The sequence below is a fragment of the Pagrus major genome, chromosome 10, assembly GCF_040436345.1.
Source record: "Pagrus major chromosome 10, Pma_NU_1.0".
Taxonomy (NCBI): Eukaryota; Metazoa; Chordata; class Actinopteri; order Spariformes; family Sparidae; genus Pagrus; species Pagrus major.
In genome coordinates, this window is record NC_133224.1 from 4,847,347 (window position 1) to 4,863,619 (window position 16,273).

General features: G+C 42.7%; 1 protein-coding gene across 1 annotated transcript; it reads left to right on the forward strand.

Annotated features, from left to right (window-relative positions):
- Nucleotides 1–6,048: 6,048 nt before the first annotated feature.
- On the forward strand, nt 6,049–14,197 carry gc2 (guanylyl cyclase 2). The gene is made up of 23 exons (XM_073475570.1): nt 6,049–6,387; nt 6,917–7,045; nt 7,146–7,325; nt 7,455–7,572; nt 7,661–7,962; nt 8,191–8,322; nt 8,727–8,830; nt 9,138–9,256; nt 9,493–9,577; nt 9,686–9,782; nt 9,940–10,062; nt 10,279–10,359; nt 10,445–10,621; nt 10,912–11,068; nt 11,151–11,303; nt 11,697–11,845; nt 12,045–12,208; nt 12,292–12,484; nt 12,574–12,748; nt 12,869–12,967; nt 13,129–13,223; nt 13,311–13,408; nt 14,023–14,197. The coding sequence occupies exons 1-23, from the start codon at nt 6,049–6,051 to the stop codon at nt 14,165–14,167; spliced, it is 3,414 nt and encodes a 1,137-aa protein (XP_073331671.1). The 3' UTR covers nt 14,168–14,197.
- Nucleotides 14,198–16,273: the final 2,076 nt, after the last annotated feature.

Sequence of the window (16,273 nt, forward strand, 5' to 3'; positions counted from 1 at the left end):
CAAACACATCCTTGTTGACTCTCAAGTTCACAAGACTGACACAGTACACGAGTCGTTTTCTGTGATGAAACTTGTGTTGTAGTGCCTCGTGTTGTGACCGCTGACCTTTTTAATGGATTTACGTTGCAAGTGTGTGCGAGTTTGTCTATGTGACCCACCCTACTCCGCCTCTGATTGGTTGACTTTGTTGGTTGCGTTCTCCATGCTTGACTCAGCGGATAGTGAGCCCTGCCGATAAACACACAGCTGCAGTGTCTCTGGGCTCGTTAGGTAGAGCGGACAGGCCGGGTGGCGGAGCCTGACCGCTCTGCCTAACGAGCCCAGAGACACTCTGACGGTGAAGAGCGGCTCCTGAGGACGAGTGACCCGAGAGGAGCAGCAGAAGACCAGGAGAGAGGCCGAACAGGCTGGTGTGTTTACCCGCAAAACTACCACTGCAGCCAGTGTGTGAATGGGTAAATGCTGACGTTTGTGTTGTAAAGCACGCTTAGTGGTCGCTGAGCCCAGAAAAGCGCTAAATAACAGTTCATTTACCATTCCTGACACCTTTAATTATAATTCAAACATTCATCTAATGGTACCATTAGTGTACTTCATTGTTTTTCATAAAACAAATAGATGTTCAGACTTTGCTATTTCCATTGGAAAAACCTGGAACATAAGTTATTCTTTTTAAAAATGGGATGATGTTGATAAATAGACATGAGAGACCCCTTATGTTCACTTAAAATCAAGCCAAATTTAACAATGTTTATAATGTTCAGAACCAGAATTTTACAGTTGTTATGATTTCTGCAGACAGTGTTGAAAGACGTATACTAGGGAACGAGAACCACTGTGTCTTACCATTTGTCGACGTTAACGTCTTGGTTAGAGGAATAGAAAAAGCAGTTTTCTCAGCTAATGGTTCATAATTACAAACGTCATTATCAGATTTGACCTCAAGATGGTCTTCGTCTTCAGACACACCCTCCCTTATTTCACTGTCGAGATCAAGAATGTGTTTCAGAAGCTCTCAAGCTGTTTTCCTTTTCGTCCAGCGCTGACAGTGAGTGTACTGTAACCACTGTTTCCATCCAATTCAAAATAATATCTGCACTTTCTTGCAGTGTGTGTGGTTGTTCCTGGGTGGCAGGTTTCCTTCTTTATCTTCTTCATTCTCATTTTTTCACTCACGTCACGCCGCTTTTCTGCATTTCTGACTTTTCATCGTTCCTCCTTTGATGCGTGGTCAAATTACAGACCACATCAGATAAGGGACGTTTGTAGACTGGCTGAGGCGGGGCCGGCAACGGAGAAGAAAGGCACTGAATGGACATTTCAACACAAGTCAATGTGGAATTGACTGCCATTAAATACAGTGTGTACTGTAAAGTAAAAAATGAATGAATGAAACCTGTCCTGGAGCTTGTTGTGCCAGCTGTTAAGTCAAAAATTGGCCTTAAACTAAGTGTTTACTAAGTGCAAAATACCGTATTACTACATCAAAATGGGTGACTATAAAGAAACTAGTTCTTGCAAGAAGATTACCTTTTAGTACATATTCACAATTATCTAGTCCCTAGCTTGCTAATGCTAATATATGAACTGTTCTGAGGTAGAATTAAATATTGATATGACCAAACATTTGACCAAAATATTGTTTAAACCTGCATTTCTGTTTGAATTAACTTATTTTCTTAAAAATAACACAGATTCGACCCATAGTATACAGCACACATACATGTAACTATATGTATAATTTACTTTTACTTGTACTTTTGATACTTTGTAGTTCGTAGTACATTTCTGATACTTTAAGACTTGTACTTACTTCTTTAAAGTAATATTTTGACATGATATCTTTACTTTTAGTCAAATACGACTTTTGTGTACTTTTTACAACCCTGCTTATGTGCAACAATTGAAAATGTACATAAAAAAACACTAATAGAAAACATTTATAAACATTTTAACCCAACAGAAACAACATATTTTGCCATCAAATTTGGATAACTTGTCTTTCCACAGCCTCCTTAGCGCTGTGGATTTCCAAGATGCCCGCCAGAGGGAGTGTAGCACCACCTGACAGCCTTGTACTCAGCTGCCGTCGCCACTGAAGGAATGTAAAGACCTGTTTTGTCCTGCGTGGGGCCTCGTCCTCCCCCCTCCACCTCTGCACACTGCGGTGCCGGTCAGTCTTGAGAATGAGGGGCCCTCCGTCAGTGACCGCCAAGTGGCCGCTTCATAAAGATAACTGCCATTGAGAAAAGAGAGAGCTCGTGATCGATTCAAAGAGTCGCTTATGGCAGAGACTGTCAACGCCTGGATATAAGGAGGCCGTTTGGATGTGTACAGTCACCTGTGGTTGAACTCTGCTGGTCGACCTGCGTCAGCAGGGACAAAATGAACTGAGGAACGACTAAAAACCCTTAGATGTAGAGAGTCAAACAACACAAGTCAGAAGTAGTTGGAAACTTTATGAAATATAGTTTTGAAAGGTTAGATTTCCTGTTATTGTAAGTTTGATGATGCAAAGATTTTAGGAGAGTAAAGCAGCCGTAGTAGACGTGGTGACCAAACTGTTGGGTTAACACGAGGAGTTGTCCTCTTGCAAGCCTTTTGTCAAAGGGTGCATGGATTATACCAAAGTGTAAAGCCACCAGGACGTCATCCATTGGTCTGTGGGCTACTGTTTAAAGCCTCTAGTTTGGCCGTATGGTCGTCGCCATCTTGACCATATCTGGACGAGAGGGTGGAACAGGGGCCATAATTTACAAAATGAACATCATGCTGCGTTGAAGAAGATTTTAAACTTGAGATTGAGACCATAAACTCTTTTTAGCGAGGAAATAAATCAAGTGAGAAGTAGGGTCATTTTCTCATAAGTTTACTTCCATCGGGCTTATTTTTGAAATCAGTGGAGTCGCCCCCTGCTGGCCACGTGCTTCACTTTTCAGTATTGGAATAAAACTCAAGTCAACCAAAAAGTAATACTAGTTATCTGAGTGTTTTTTAGAGGCAGTTTCAAGCAAAGACTAAAGGAAAAGGTTGAAAAGTTTCTGGTTTCCCTTCACTTCACTTTCGTAAAATTCTCTTGTGACCGCTAATGTTTGAGGATGAAATCTTTTACATGATTGTATTAATAATGCTGATCATGATTTCATCTTTTGTTCGAACGCAGGAAATTAAAAATAATTAAAACTACGATGACCTTATACTTTACCGATATGAAAACGTGATGCCTTGAAGTCACATTGTATCCTCGAGCCTCTCGCCCCAAAGCTTGCATTTATCTGATGGGCTCACTACTTTCCCAGAAACCCTCCCCTTTATTTTAGTGTCCGCTTGACTTCCTCTGGAGCTTTCAGCCACATCTTATGGCCTTCATCAGCAATTTACTACATACTAAAGTCACATAATGACAACTCAACCATCCCCCAAGACAAGTGAGCGATCTAGACGATGGAGTTTTCTCAGTTTGCTCAAAAATCTTTATTTTAATTCAAATAACTGTCCGAAAACAAAACAAAATATACAGTATTGTACACTATATGTTTAAAGGGTGTTGAAGCAGCATGTACGTTAGTGTTTTCTCCAGCGTTAATGGAGTCAGAGGGTTCATCTGGCAGGTCAGGACTCCACATCTGGACTGATTTGTCTTGGTTTTGACATAATGTTGGAAGAGTCAGCGAAAGAGAGAGAGAGTGTATGATATAGTGGTGTGGACTGGGAGACAAGTTACAACTTCATTATCCAAACCTCCAACCTCCACCAACATAAAACACCTAACAGATTTATAATCTCATGTGCTGAGAGAAAATACTGATGTTACTTTTCCTGAACCTCTCTTTTGTTTTTGACAACCAGGGAACATCTGATTAAACGTGCCTGAATCATGTGAAACGATCAAACCCCAAAGGAGAGGGTGAGCCTGATTAAAACAGTCAATGCCGAATCAGATAATCAACTTGAACCCAGAGAAAAAGTGACGTATACGCGGCAGAAATGTGCAGCTTGTTCTGCCACATTGTGCAACGCCTTGTAACTTTTTATCACCCCCCCCACACACACACACTGAAGCAGTGGAGCTGGATTCAAGTAGAAAACCTCGGTTTTGTTCCAGAGGTCTCCACACACCCAGCAGTTCACTGTGCAGGAGGCTGACTGGAGGGTGTTTCTGTAGCATGCTGCCCTCTAGCTTTCACAGATGCACTGTGCTGTGAATTATAGATACAGTACGGAGGAAAAAAGGTAATGAGAGGGGTCGAACTTCACTTTCATGAGCTGAAAAATGTTTGTTTTTGACACCAAGATGTGCTTATTTTCATAGGGTGCAGGTGGACTTCATCGGAAAGGGTGAAATTAAAGATGAAAAACTTAAAACAAGAAAAGGAGAAAGATAAAAAGCACTGTATTGGCTTGTTAAACAGGGGCAAGGGACTTTCTGAGCATTAAATACATTTTACGTTCTGCTTAAACCTACATTTCTTTTCATTGCTGTAACATTCTTCATGTTAATATTTTGTCAAAGTACCAATAGTCATCCCAACGATATTATTGCAATATCGATAACAAAGTAGGGCATATCAAATAATTTTGAGGAGATTTCAAAATATCGATATATATATCGAGTATCGCGATACGGACTAAACATATTGTGATATTATTTAAAGGCCATATCGCCCAGCCCTACCAGGTCTACGTGACCCAATCAGGCACATAAGTATCACAAGAGTTGCTTAAATTTCCTGCAAAATATAAGCAACAATACTACAAACATGATTTCAACTTCATAATGAGACAAAGACATTCCCTGAACCAGATTTGTAACGAACAGCTTGCTTTCAACCCTGCCATGAGCATGCAAGCACTCTACAGGACTCGCAAATTTATCAGTAGTTTGCAAGCAACTAATACCGGGGACTCAAGTAATTATTATTATGATATTTTGTTAATGCATGTACTTAAAAAATAATAAAATAATATGATGATCCTGATGAAGTGATGATTTATTCGTCTGCAGGACACAGAGCCATGAGTGAAGCTTCAGTAAAAGGTTTTTTTTTTTCAAATTAAAAAGAGATTCTGTACATTACTTTCCTATAATAAACATAAGGGACTGTAAAACTGTCATTAAATACCATGTGTGCATATAAAACATGGTTGATTCAGCCTCGGTGTTGGACCACATGGACCACCGCTGCTGCATTCCTCTGCAGTCGTCTGGTCCGCACATGAAGCTGTAAAAACACCAAACATTTCCAAGTCTGACTGGACAAAACTGGAAGATGTGTTTTGTTACACCAACATAATAATGAACATCATCATCATCGTTTTCTCTTCGCCTCAGTCGGTGCGGCTTATAGCTACATGGTCCTGATTGGATTTAATATAATCTGACAGGACGGGTCACACACTCATGTACGAGCTGTAAACCTTCTTTAGCTACATGTATGTATCCTCATAACACAAGTGAGCCTGAGTGTTTCCTAATGTTGGAGAGGTAATTACAGGATTTATTCATTTTGGACAACTTTGCTGCCTTTTGGATGTAAACAGAAGAAGTAATGAAACTATCAGCTGCTGTGACGCCTTGGTGCAGAAGGAAGTCCTGTCCATCTCATCAATGCATGGTAGGAATCCTTTAATAATGCATGATAGGTATGCCGGCAAATAATATCTCTATCCTTTTATTTAAGTAATATCACTATAAAATTACGTACAATTTGAAGTCCTGCATTGAACATCTAAGTATATTATGGAAAATCGAGTTAAGTACATTAGAAGTAAGTGAGAAGTACTCAATAAAATACATTTATGCATCAGTATTAACATATCCAGCAGTCACAGGGGCTTATATTCTGCAAAGCAAGTACTTTTACTCTTGATACTTTAAGTAAATTAGCTTATAATACTTATTTACTTTTACTGGAGTAAAATTGAATCTATCACAGTGGAAAAGCTATCATTAACTTTTCTCCAAACCCTTCGTTGTTCCAGGGAAGCAGCACCTTCAAACCATCCTTCTCCAGGTTCTTGTGAGCTCTGAGGGTGGTGAACCTTGAGATGCGATCACAACGCCGTGCCTTCATCATCTTACCTCAAACATGGAAGCAGACACCAGGAAAAGCTCCAGACATCGACCAAACATCCTTTCCTCCTCCTGTCACCCTCTCTCCATGGCTTCTCCTCCATGGCCTCCTGAGGTTCCTCCTGGCCTCCCTGTGTTTATTTCCCTGCCCAGCTCAGGCCAGCTGGTTTCAGGTCGGGGTAGTCGGACCGTGGGGGTGTGACCCTCTCTTTGCCAAGGCTCTTCCCAGTGTGGCGGCACAGCTCGCCGTCAACCGCATCAACAGGGACCCCTCGCTGTCCTACGCTGTTACGTTCGAATATGTTGTGCTGCAGGTACGATGCTGATTTCAGCTTCATCTGCCAGAAAATAAAGTGAATGCAACCACTAAATGAAGCAGATCAGTATAAGTCTAAGTGTCAGTGTAATATACACAATTGTCACAGTTTACATCTGTTAGCTAAGGTTAATAAGTTAGCTGAGGTAGCTAACGTAATACCACTGAGCAGTAAAGCTAAAAGGTGCGAGAACAAGCACATGAAAAATATGCAAATGCTATAAAGAGCTTATCATATTAATATTTTTCCATGAGCTAAGGGTGCTACATTAGCTAAGGGTGCTACATTAGCTAAGGGAGCTACATTAGCTAAGGTCAATAAGTTAGCTGAGATAGCTAGCGCAACAAGGCAGAAAAGCTAAAAGGGGCATGAAAAGCATAAAAACAACAACATAGAAGCCAGCAAGAGAATCAGCTTTTTTCTCAGACATATGATAAAGTTACTAAGAGGAATTTTATACGACTAAAATAACAATATATTAACTCAACATCTTCTGCGTTCACAAGTCTGGATTGTTATTTTTCAGGAGCCATGTGAGACATCAAAGGCACTGCAGGCCTTCACGGGTTTCTACACCAAGGCCTCAGCGTACATTGGACCAGCCAATCCTGGATACTGTGATGCTGCTTCGATGCTGAGCAAAGGCTGGAACAAGGTGAGTGATGTTTCTGTTTGAATGGTATTTTAAAGGGACTGTAGGTTTGCTTGTTTTATATTGTGACATGATCATTTTCTCCTCTACTTTCCGCCTCCAGCCACTGTTTCCGTGGGGTTGTGTCGGCTACGAGCTGGACGACGTTCGTAGCCACCCAACCTTTGCCCGCTCAATGCCGAGGCCCACCTCGGTGCTGCTTAACATCATAAACTACTTCAGGTGGGCACACGTAGGCATCATCTCTTCCTCAGAGGACATCTGGGTGGATACGGCCACCAAGGTTTGAATATTTTCATTCCTCACAACTATTGGTAGCTGCCTAGATCCTGATCATCCCATAAAACAGTTTTTTTCAGCACTCCTGCATTTTCGTCTTGCCAGTGAATTTGTATTTTCTTGTCCTGCCCAGGTAGCAGATTCCTTGAGGAGCCACGGTCTGCCGGTCAGACTGGTCAGTTTTATGGAGAACACACCTCACGGCATCAGACGCACTCTGTCCAAACTCCGCAAGATGGGAGAAATTCGAAGTATGCTCCATTACTTGTGATCAAAACACTTAAAAAGGACCTTGGTACTTTTCTTTCTTTAATATTTATTGCATTTATTTCTACATAGTTGTGATCCTCTGCATGCACTCGGCGCTGATCGGTGGCGAAGCCCAGAAGCTTCTCCTGGAGACGGCCTACGACATGCAGATGATCGACGGCTCCCTGGTCTTTGTGCCCTACGACACCCTGCTCTACAGCCTGCCATACCGCAACGTTTCCTACCCAGTTCTGAAGAGCAACAGCAAACTGCTGCGGGCCTACGATGCCGTGCTGACCGTCACCATCGACTCGCCCCAGGTGTCGTTCTACGAGGCCTACAGAGAGGCAATGGAGAGGAGGGAGGTGGCGAGGACGCTGAAGCCACAGCAGGTGATGCATGGAAGTGGGTTTGTTCACTGTTGAGAAGCGTTGGGTACCGAACTTTACTTTTAAGGGTACCGACCAAATTCATTTTGTTTTTACCTAGAGAGTAAAGTACCGAAAGTACTGGTACTGAATTCAAGGTCCCGGTATGCTTACCGTGTCAGTTCAAATGTCCATGGTATCCAACCCAACTGTTGAGATGCCATCGAGCAAGTCTGTTCGTGTGTCCTGCAGGTGTCTCCTCTCTTCGGCACCATCTACAGCTCCATCCTCTTCACGGCTCATGCGGTGCATCGGGTTCGGCAGTCTAGGGAGTGGATGTCTGGAGGAAACCTGGCAAGACACACCCGCAACCTGACATTCCAGGTACCAAGAGGATCGTAAATCAAACACACAATGTTAAAACAGCAAGGAATACTGGAATGTATAGCTAATCACTGGGGCACTCATTTTTGGTACCAGCCACCATAAGACGCCTAATTTTTTAAATCAAGATCCATGCATTGTTCCCTAAGAAATTAACAAAAATGTTGGTAAAAATTCCTTGATCTGTCCCTTTATCTGGATCTGCTCCAAGAGTTAATGAGGTCTATTCTAGGCCAAAACCCATCCTCCATCCAAGTTCTGCTAAAATCTGTTCAGAAGTTTTTGTGTAATCCAGGTGACGAACCAACCAACCAACAAACGGACACAGATGAAAACATAACCTCCTTTGCGGAGGTAAAAAACGCATGAGAAGTGACCACTATCATATCTTATTTACGTTGCAGGGCTTCAGTCACCCCATTAAAACAGACAGCTCCGGAGCTGCTCTGCTGGACTACCTCATACTGGACACAGATGGACTCTCCTGGGAGCTGAAGCCAACATACAGGTGTGTAAGGTTTCTTTATAACACAACTGGAGAAAATAAAAGCAGGAATAGAGGTTTCTTAGCAAGACTTAAAGGTCTACTTTGTTAGAAAGTTGATTTTTGACTCTCTTTCCCAACTCTTCTGGTTGGCTTCCAGCCCAACCTACAACCATCAACATCAGTCTTACAAATTGGACCTTTGAATCATTCACACATAAGTCACTTTTAGCTAGCAAGCTGATGAGTTAAAGGACGGTCGCAAATTATTCAGATTTCAGTTTGACTTTTTTTCCTGCATTAATAACTTGACTGAATTGATTAATGACAGGATCGACATGGAGGTGGGTATAGTGCGTTACCTGGGTCGAGACATCCACTTCCCCCGCGGCTACAGACCCAGAAAAGACTCTTCCTGCTGGTTTACTCCTGGAGTCATCTGCTCAGGAGGTGAGGAATCTGTGCATGCTAGATGTTTTGGTTTTGGTCGTTGATCAAGGACCCTACAAACAAACATAGTCCTGCATGCGTCCTCCCAAAAAACTTCTATTTTGTTTAGCTTGGATTGTTTATGTCAGTGCCAATAAAGGTCAACTAATGCTGTTTATCCAAAATATCCTCTAGCTGCTCACTGCACAGCTGAAATACAGATCCTTTTCCACACAACTTTTCTTTTTCTGCTCCAGGAGTGGATCTGTTCTCAACCATCAGCATGTGTCTCGGAGCGATGGCCTTCTCTGTTTTCACCGTGGCGTTGATTTACTGCATCAGGTACAACGTCAGGACGAAGTCTGAGGTCATGTTGGTCTAGTCTGGAGGGTCTAGATCTAAATTGTAAGATAATAATCTGTCACTCTCTCCTCTTGTCTCTCGTTGTAGGCGACGCGTCAATCAGATTCGACTGATTAAGGGTCCAAACAAGATCTTGCTGACTCTGGCTGATGTCACATTCATAAACCCATCACTCAGCAACAAGGTCAGCCCCTGTCTGATTGGCAATTCATTACACAAGTTAAACTATGTAAATAAGTTCATGTTTCTCGGTGGATTAAGACATTTCTTCAGCTGTCAGGATCAAAAATAAGTATGTTTCTGAGGTTGTTGTCTTCCATCCTGAACTCGACGCCGTATAGAAGCTGAGTCTGGAGGACAGCAGGGCCAGCGGCATGAGGAGCGTGTCAGAGCGCAGCGTCGTGTCGCCGGTCTCCACCCAATCACCGGCCACCTACGAGAACTCCAACGTGGTCATCTACGAGGTGAGACAGTCAGCTTGTTTCACACAAGACCATTCAAACACAAGGCGGCAGTAGCATAGAAATACACTAAAAAGACAATAAGGGAACAATAAAAAAATTAAGCAAATAAATAGTTAAAGATTAAAAACACACTTACCAAAGGAAGAACAGGAACTACCATAAGAAAAACCAGGACAGTTTCGTTTCTAACCTCTGTTTGGTGTTTTCTCTCCTCAGGGCGACTGGGCTTGGCTGAAGAGACTTCCTGATGGGACATTTAGCAGCATCAACCCCAAAACCAGCGATGTGTTTGAACTGGTGCGTGAGCAAAAATAAATCCTACAAAAGACTCAGCTAATAACAGAAACCAGCTTCATGAAATTCTGTCTTTTTTCGCTTACAGATGAAGGACATGCGTCACGAGAACGTCAACCCTTTCCTGGGCTTCTTTCACGACTGCTGCGTGTTCGCCATCGTGACCGAGTTCTGCTCCAGAGGGAGTCTGGAGGACCTGCTGCTGAACGACGATGTCAAACTGGACTGGATGTTCAAGTCGTCTTTGGTGCTGGATCTGATTAAGGTCAATAACAACACAGCCTCGACTTACCATTCTCTGTACAACTTCAAATATTGAATAAAGTTGGAAGTTGTTGCGTCTCCATTTGTAATTTGCTACCTTCTCCAAGTCAAGATGCAACTCTTTCTTGATTTTGCAGAGTCTAAAGTAAACAAACTTGTAACTCGAGTCCGACCTGAGTCCAGGTCATGTTAGTCCACACCTCTAAGAGTCTTAGAAACGTGCTAAGCCCAGAAGTAGATCAAGAATTCTCAACACATTTATATTTTGGATTTGTTTGTCTTCTGTCTCAGGGTATGAAGTACCTCCACCACCGCGGAGTGTCCCACAGCCGTCTGAAGTCCCGTAACTGTGTGGTGGACGGGCGGTTCGTCCTGAAGGTCACAGACTTCGGCTACAACGAGGTTCTGGAGGCTCAGAGGTTCCCCTACGTTGAACCTCCTGTAGACGGTGAGAGATCAGATTGTAAATCAAGTTCGTGTTTCTCCTGGTGCAGATTAGCAGTAAACTAAAGTGGTTCTTGGTGTTCCAGAGTTGCTTTGGACGGCTCCAGAGATCCTGAGGGTCCCCGGGCAGCCGGGGCTTCACGGGACTCTGCCCGGAGACGTGTACAGCTTCGCCATCGTTATGCAGGAGGTGGTGATGAGAGCACCTCCGTTCTGCATGATGGACCTGTCCGCCGCAGGCATGAGAATAACTTCCTAAATCTGAAAACACAGGATTAGAGACGTTTACTCTGTTCAGTTCAGAACCCAAATGTTGATTTTGTTTTTGCTTTTTTACTAAGAAATTAAAGCTGTTCTAGGATTTTATTACACATATACACAAGCAGCAATTTTACTCATCTGAGAGCATGAATCCAATGTGTTGTTACCTAAAGCCCAAGATGACGACCTCAAGTGTCTTGTTTCATCCAAACATATTCAGTTTACGGTCAAAAATATTCACGCTAAAGAAGCTGAAATCGCACAATTTAGTCTCATTTTTTACCTTCAAAAATTACTAAAACCGATTAATCCATTCTCAAAATAGTTGCCGATTACTTCAAATAGACAGCTGATGTTTCTCTGTGTTTTAGACATAATCGAGAAGCTGCGTAAGCCTCCTCCTCTGTGTCGCCCGGTGGTCAGTCCGGACTGCGCTCCGTTAGAGTGCATCCAGCTGATGAAGCAGTGCTGGACCGAACAGCCGGACAAGAGGCCGAACTTTGAAGAGATCTTCGACCAGGTGGGCTGGTCTAAGCTGCTACAAAGGACAGAGATAAAAATATAATGAATAAGTACCTTTAAATGCTGAAATGTTTTATTTTTAAGGAATTAATTCAATTTAAGGAAAATTCTGGTCACTATTATTTGGCCGTGTCGCCTTTACTGTACTCAATCTATAAAAAATGTCCCTGTACTTCCCGTCTCTTCTTCCGTCTCAGTTTAAGAACATCAACAAGGGGAAGAAGACCAACATCATCGACTCCATGCTGAGGATGCTGGAGCAGTACTCGTCCAACCTGGAGGAGCTGATCAGGGAGCGAACGGAGGAGCTGGAGATCGAGAAACAGAAGACGGAGAAGCTGCTGACACAGATGCTGCCTCCGTGAGTCAACACGGACGAAACACACCAGAGCAGCGACACATGCAGACTAACACATGCTGAGATGTGTTTTCTCCTCTCCTCAGGTCCGTGGCCGAGGCTCTGAAGGTGGGCGGGACCGTCGAACCGGAGCATTTTGACAGTGTGACGATTTACTTCAGCGACATCGTCGGCTTCACCACCATCTCAGCCAACAGTGAGCCCATCGAGGTGGTCGACCTGCTCAACGACCTCTACACTGTCTTTGACGCCATCATAGGAAACCACGACGTCTACAAGGTGCTGTGTTGACTCTCATCAGCTGTGCTATCAGGCCTTAAATCTCATTACATCTCATTGTTCGATGGTTCTGTTATGTTCGACTCCAGGTAGAGACTATCGGCGATGCGTACATGGTGGCGTCAGGTCTTCCCGTCCCAAACGGAAACCGCCACGCTGCAGAGATTGCTAACATGGCCCTCGACATCCTGAGCGCCGTGGGAACCTTCAAAATGAGGCACATGCCCGACGTTCCTGTCAGGATACGTATCGGACTGCACACAGGTGAGGAAGGAAAGACTGTACTTTCTAGTCTCTCTCTTTCTGTTGTTTCCTGTCGTCACCTCTAACACGATGCCCTCAGCCTTCTGGAAAAAGCAATAACTCCGTCTGTGTTTGTTGTAGGTCCATGTGTAGCGGGCGTGGTCGGTCTCACGATGCCTCGCTACTGTCTGTTTGGAGACACAGTGACAACCGCCTCTCGTATGGAGTCCGGCGGGCTGCGTAAGTTACAGGCCGACAAAACAAGAAAAAGCGAACGACTGAAAGATCTATTGAGCAACTGTTTATGGACAGAAATGTTTGTTTTTGTACTCAATAGATATAGATAGATAGATAATTTCCTACCACCTGGAGAGGATATTGTACATTTACATTTGCTGCAGCCTACAGGATCCACGTCCACCAGAGTACGGTGAAGGTCCTGCGGGAGCTAAATCTTGGCTACAAGGTCGAGTTGAGAGGCAGGACGGACGTCAAGGCAAGATTTCTGCATGTGGATGAAGTAAAGTCTGAAGTCCCTGCTTCCTTCTACGTCTTCATGCTGATCTCTCTGTCTCTTTCTCAGGGGAAAGGAGTCGAGGAGACCTACTGGCTTGTAGGGAGGGATGGATTTACAAAACCTCTGCCCGTTCCTCCGGAGGTCAAGCCCGGGTACGAACATCTGTTCTTTCTCCTCCTCCTTCAGTCCAAACTCATCGAACATTTTCTGACTTTTTTGCAGAATTGTTGGCCACCCAAGTACTGAAAAAGTAGCTGAGCTGACTGGCTTCAGGACTAGTGTTTGTGTGTTTGTGTGTTTGCATGTGTGTGTGTTTGCTGTGTTCACGCTGTTCACTTCGTCCCCAACAGGCAATCGGCCCACGGGCTGCAGATCGCCGAGATAGCCCAGTACAAGAAACGGAAAGCCGCGACACAACAGGAACAACTTGCAAAGAAGAAAAACTGAGGTAATGTTATGCATTATCAAAAAATGTATAACATTACTGGCTTGGTTGGCAACGTGACTCGTCCTCTGGCAATCATAGTTCAGGGACTCGCATGAACTCTTAGCTTTCACGTGGGTCGTGTCTCTGTTTAAGATCCGAGTGAATGCAAATAAACGGCGGCAACATCTAGAGGCATGTGGGCATTTTGAATTGTTGGTCACTTACACAACTCAGTTCTTCTACTTTACAAGTTCTTTTTAAATAATATAAGTTATCTGTTATCAGGTCCCTGAAAACCTCAAAAATCTCATTATCACAGTTTCCCTCTGTCCTCTTTCTCCCTTTTCTTAGCACCAGCATCAGCATCGCAATGGGCGAGTCGAAGGACCTGAAGCGAGTGTTTCATAAAGCGGTGAAGAAGATCTCTCACGTCCGCGTCGTGACTCAGGTCCAGGCGCTCGACGACGACGACAACGTCTTGATGGCGCACCACTGACCGACCTGTGATTTACAGCTTCGCCTGGACTTCAACCTGACTGTCACTGACCGCAGAAAACCTTATATTTTGTTACTAGCGTTCATCCAGGAGGAGGAAGAGGCTAGTGAAATTGATAGTTCAGATTATCACAGTGTGTGTGTGTGTGTGTGTGTCTGCGTTAACAGCTTGAGTTGAGTCTTGTGTGGGATGATGTTTAGAGGCAGAGTGGTGACTCAGCAAAGCAGGGATCTACAGACGCTGCCTGTCAGCAGCAGAGGAGCAGATAATCTCCTTGTTCACTTCCTCCTCCTTCGCTTCCCTGTTTCTCTTACTGAAGAGACTGAGGGGAAGGAAAGGAGGAAATTTGGCGATACAGTGTCATTATTTCGAGATGCTAAAGTCATTATGTCAAGATAAGTAGGCCATTTTAAGAAACTTACATTATTTTTGAGATGCTAAGCCATTTTTTTGAGCTATGTCATTAATTTTCTCATTGTTTTGAGATGTTAAGTCGTCATTTTTCGAGATAATTAAGTCATTCTTTCAATAGTTTCTTATTCTTTCGAGATAACTGGGAGAGATTCTCATCATTTTACGACTAAGTCATTATTTTAAGACACGTAGGTCATTATTTTGAGGGGGTTTTATGGTAAATCAGTGACTCTGGTGTGTAAATGATGAGCTGGGCTGATCTCAAATGTGGAATAGATGAGTCGTGACATCCAGTTTACCTTCCCAGGATTATTAAAGGCTAAAAACAGTCCTGATAGTGGAGAATATGAACACGATTCTTTGTTGTTGTTTCTTTCTTTCTTTTTCAAATCTCGTTTACACCCATGATTGGATTTGGGATGTTTTAGTTTTTTTTTTTATTCTGCAGCAGGAAGGAAAATTATTTCTTTCTCTGATTTGAATATCTTCGCAAACACTTGATGTACACTGCTGTTTAAATATTTAACTGTAGGTCATAAATGTTTATCTTACATGGCAGTTTTTTTACATCCAACTCTGCAGAGTTTAAAGTTACATTTTGTGCTTGTAGTTGGAAATTCTCCTGAATTGATCAGATTTTTTGTCCGCCTGAAAAACTCTGCAATAAATCTGTTGGTCCTTGAATCAGGTGTAAACATGTGCGTGTGTTTGACACTGAATCACTGACTCACAGTTTGTTAGTGTAGCTGAGCGTCTGGGTCTAAAAACAAGCCCACGGCGCCCTCTGGTGACGCGTCAGACGATAAACTGAAGTTTGTTTAAGCTACAGATGGCATCCTGGAAGCTGTGAGGATTATCCCTGCTGATCCGCACTGAGTGTGTGTGTGTGTGTGCGTGTGCGTGTGCGTGTGCGTGTGTGTGTGTGTGTGTGTGTGTGTGTGTGTGCGTGCGTGTGTGTGTGCGTGTGTGTGTGTGTGACAGGCAGCCTGAATGTACAGTATATATACGTTCACACACAGTGGTGGAAGAATTACTCAGATGTTTTACTCGAGTAAAAGGATACAAAGAAAAGTAAATGTATTCTGATATAGATTAAAAAATATGTAATTAGATTACAGTTTCATTCAATGAAAAGGGGATTACTAACAGGATTATAATTTTAAAATAAAGAATGATTTGCAGGTCTGTAACCATGACAACACTCTCTGGTCTGGAGTGAAACCGAATACATACTCGTTACTAAGATTAAATAAAAGTAATGTTAGTAATCACATTTCTTTTTGTGTTGTCTTGTTTGTTGTCTTTATTTGCATACGATTGGTACTGAAGTAATCCAACTTTTTTAAAGTAACCCCCCATACCCATGTGTGTGTGTGTGTATATGTGTGTCTATATATACACACATATATATATATATACATATACATATATACATATATATATACATATATATGTCAAACAACACATATATACATATTAAAAATGGAGCATAGATGATAAGAAATAAGTATATGTATGTATGTATATATATGGTATATACTGTACATGTACAATTGTACTTGTACAACATATATGTTTACATACAGAACATATATATGTCACACACACACATATATATGTTGTACAAGTACATACTGTATATATAAACATATATTTGTCAAATATATATGACATATTTGACAGACACATACA

Bases quoted from the DNA above. Each gene is read 5' to 3' on its own strand.
- gc2 (XM_073475570.1), top strand. From the start codon at position 6,049: ATGCGATCACAACGCCGTGCCTTCATCATCTTACCTCAAACATGGAAG. The intron at 9,783-9,939 runs GTCAGCCCCTGT...GACGCCGTATAG, and splicing joins ACCCATCACTCAGCAACAAG to AAGCTGAGTCTGGAGGACAG. The intron at 10,360-10,444 runs GTGCGTGAGCAA...TTTCGCTTACAG, and splicing joins CCAGCGATGTGTTTGAACTG to ATGAAGGACATGCGTCACGA.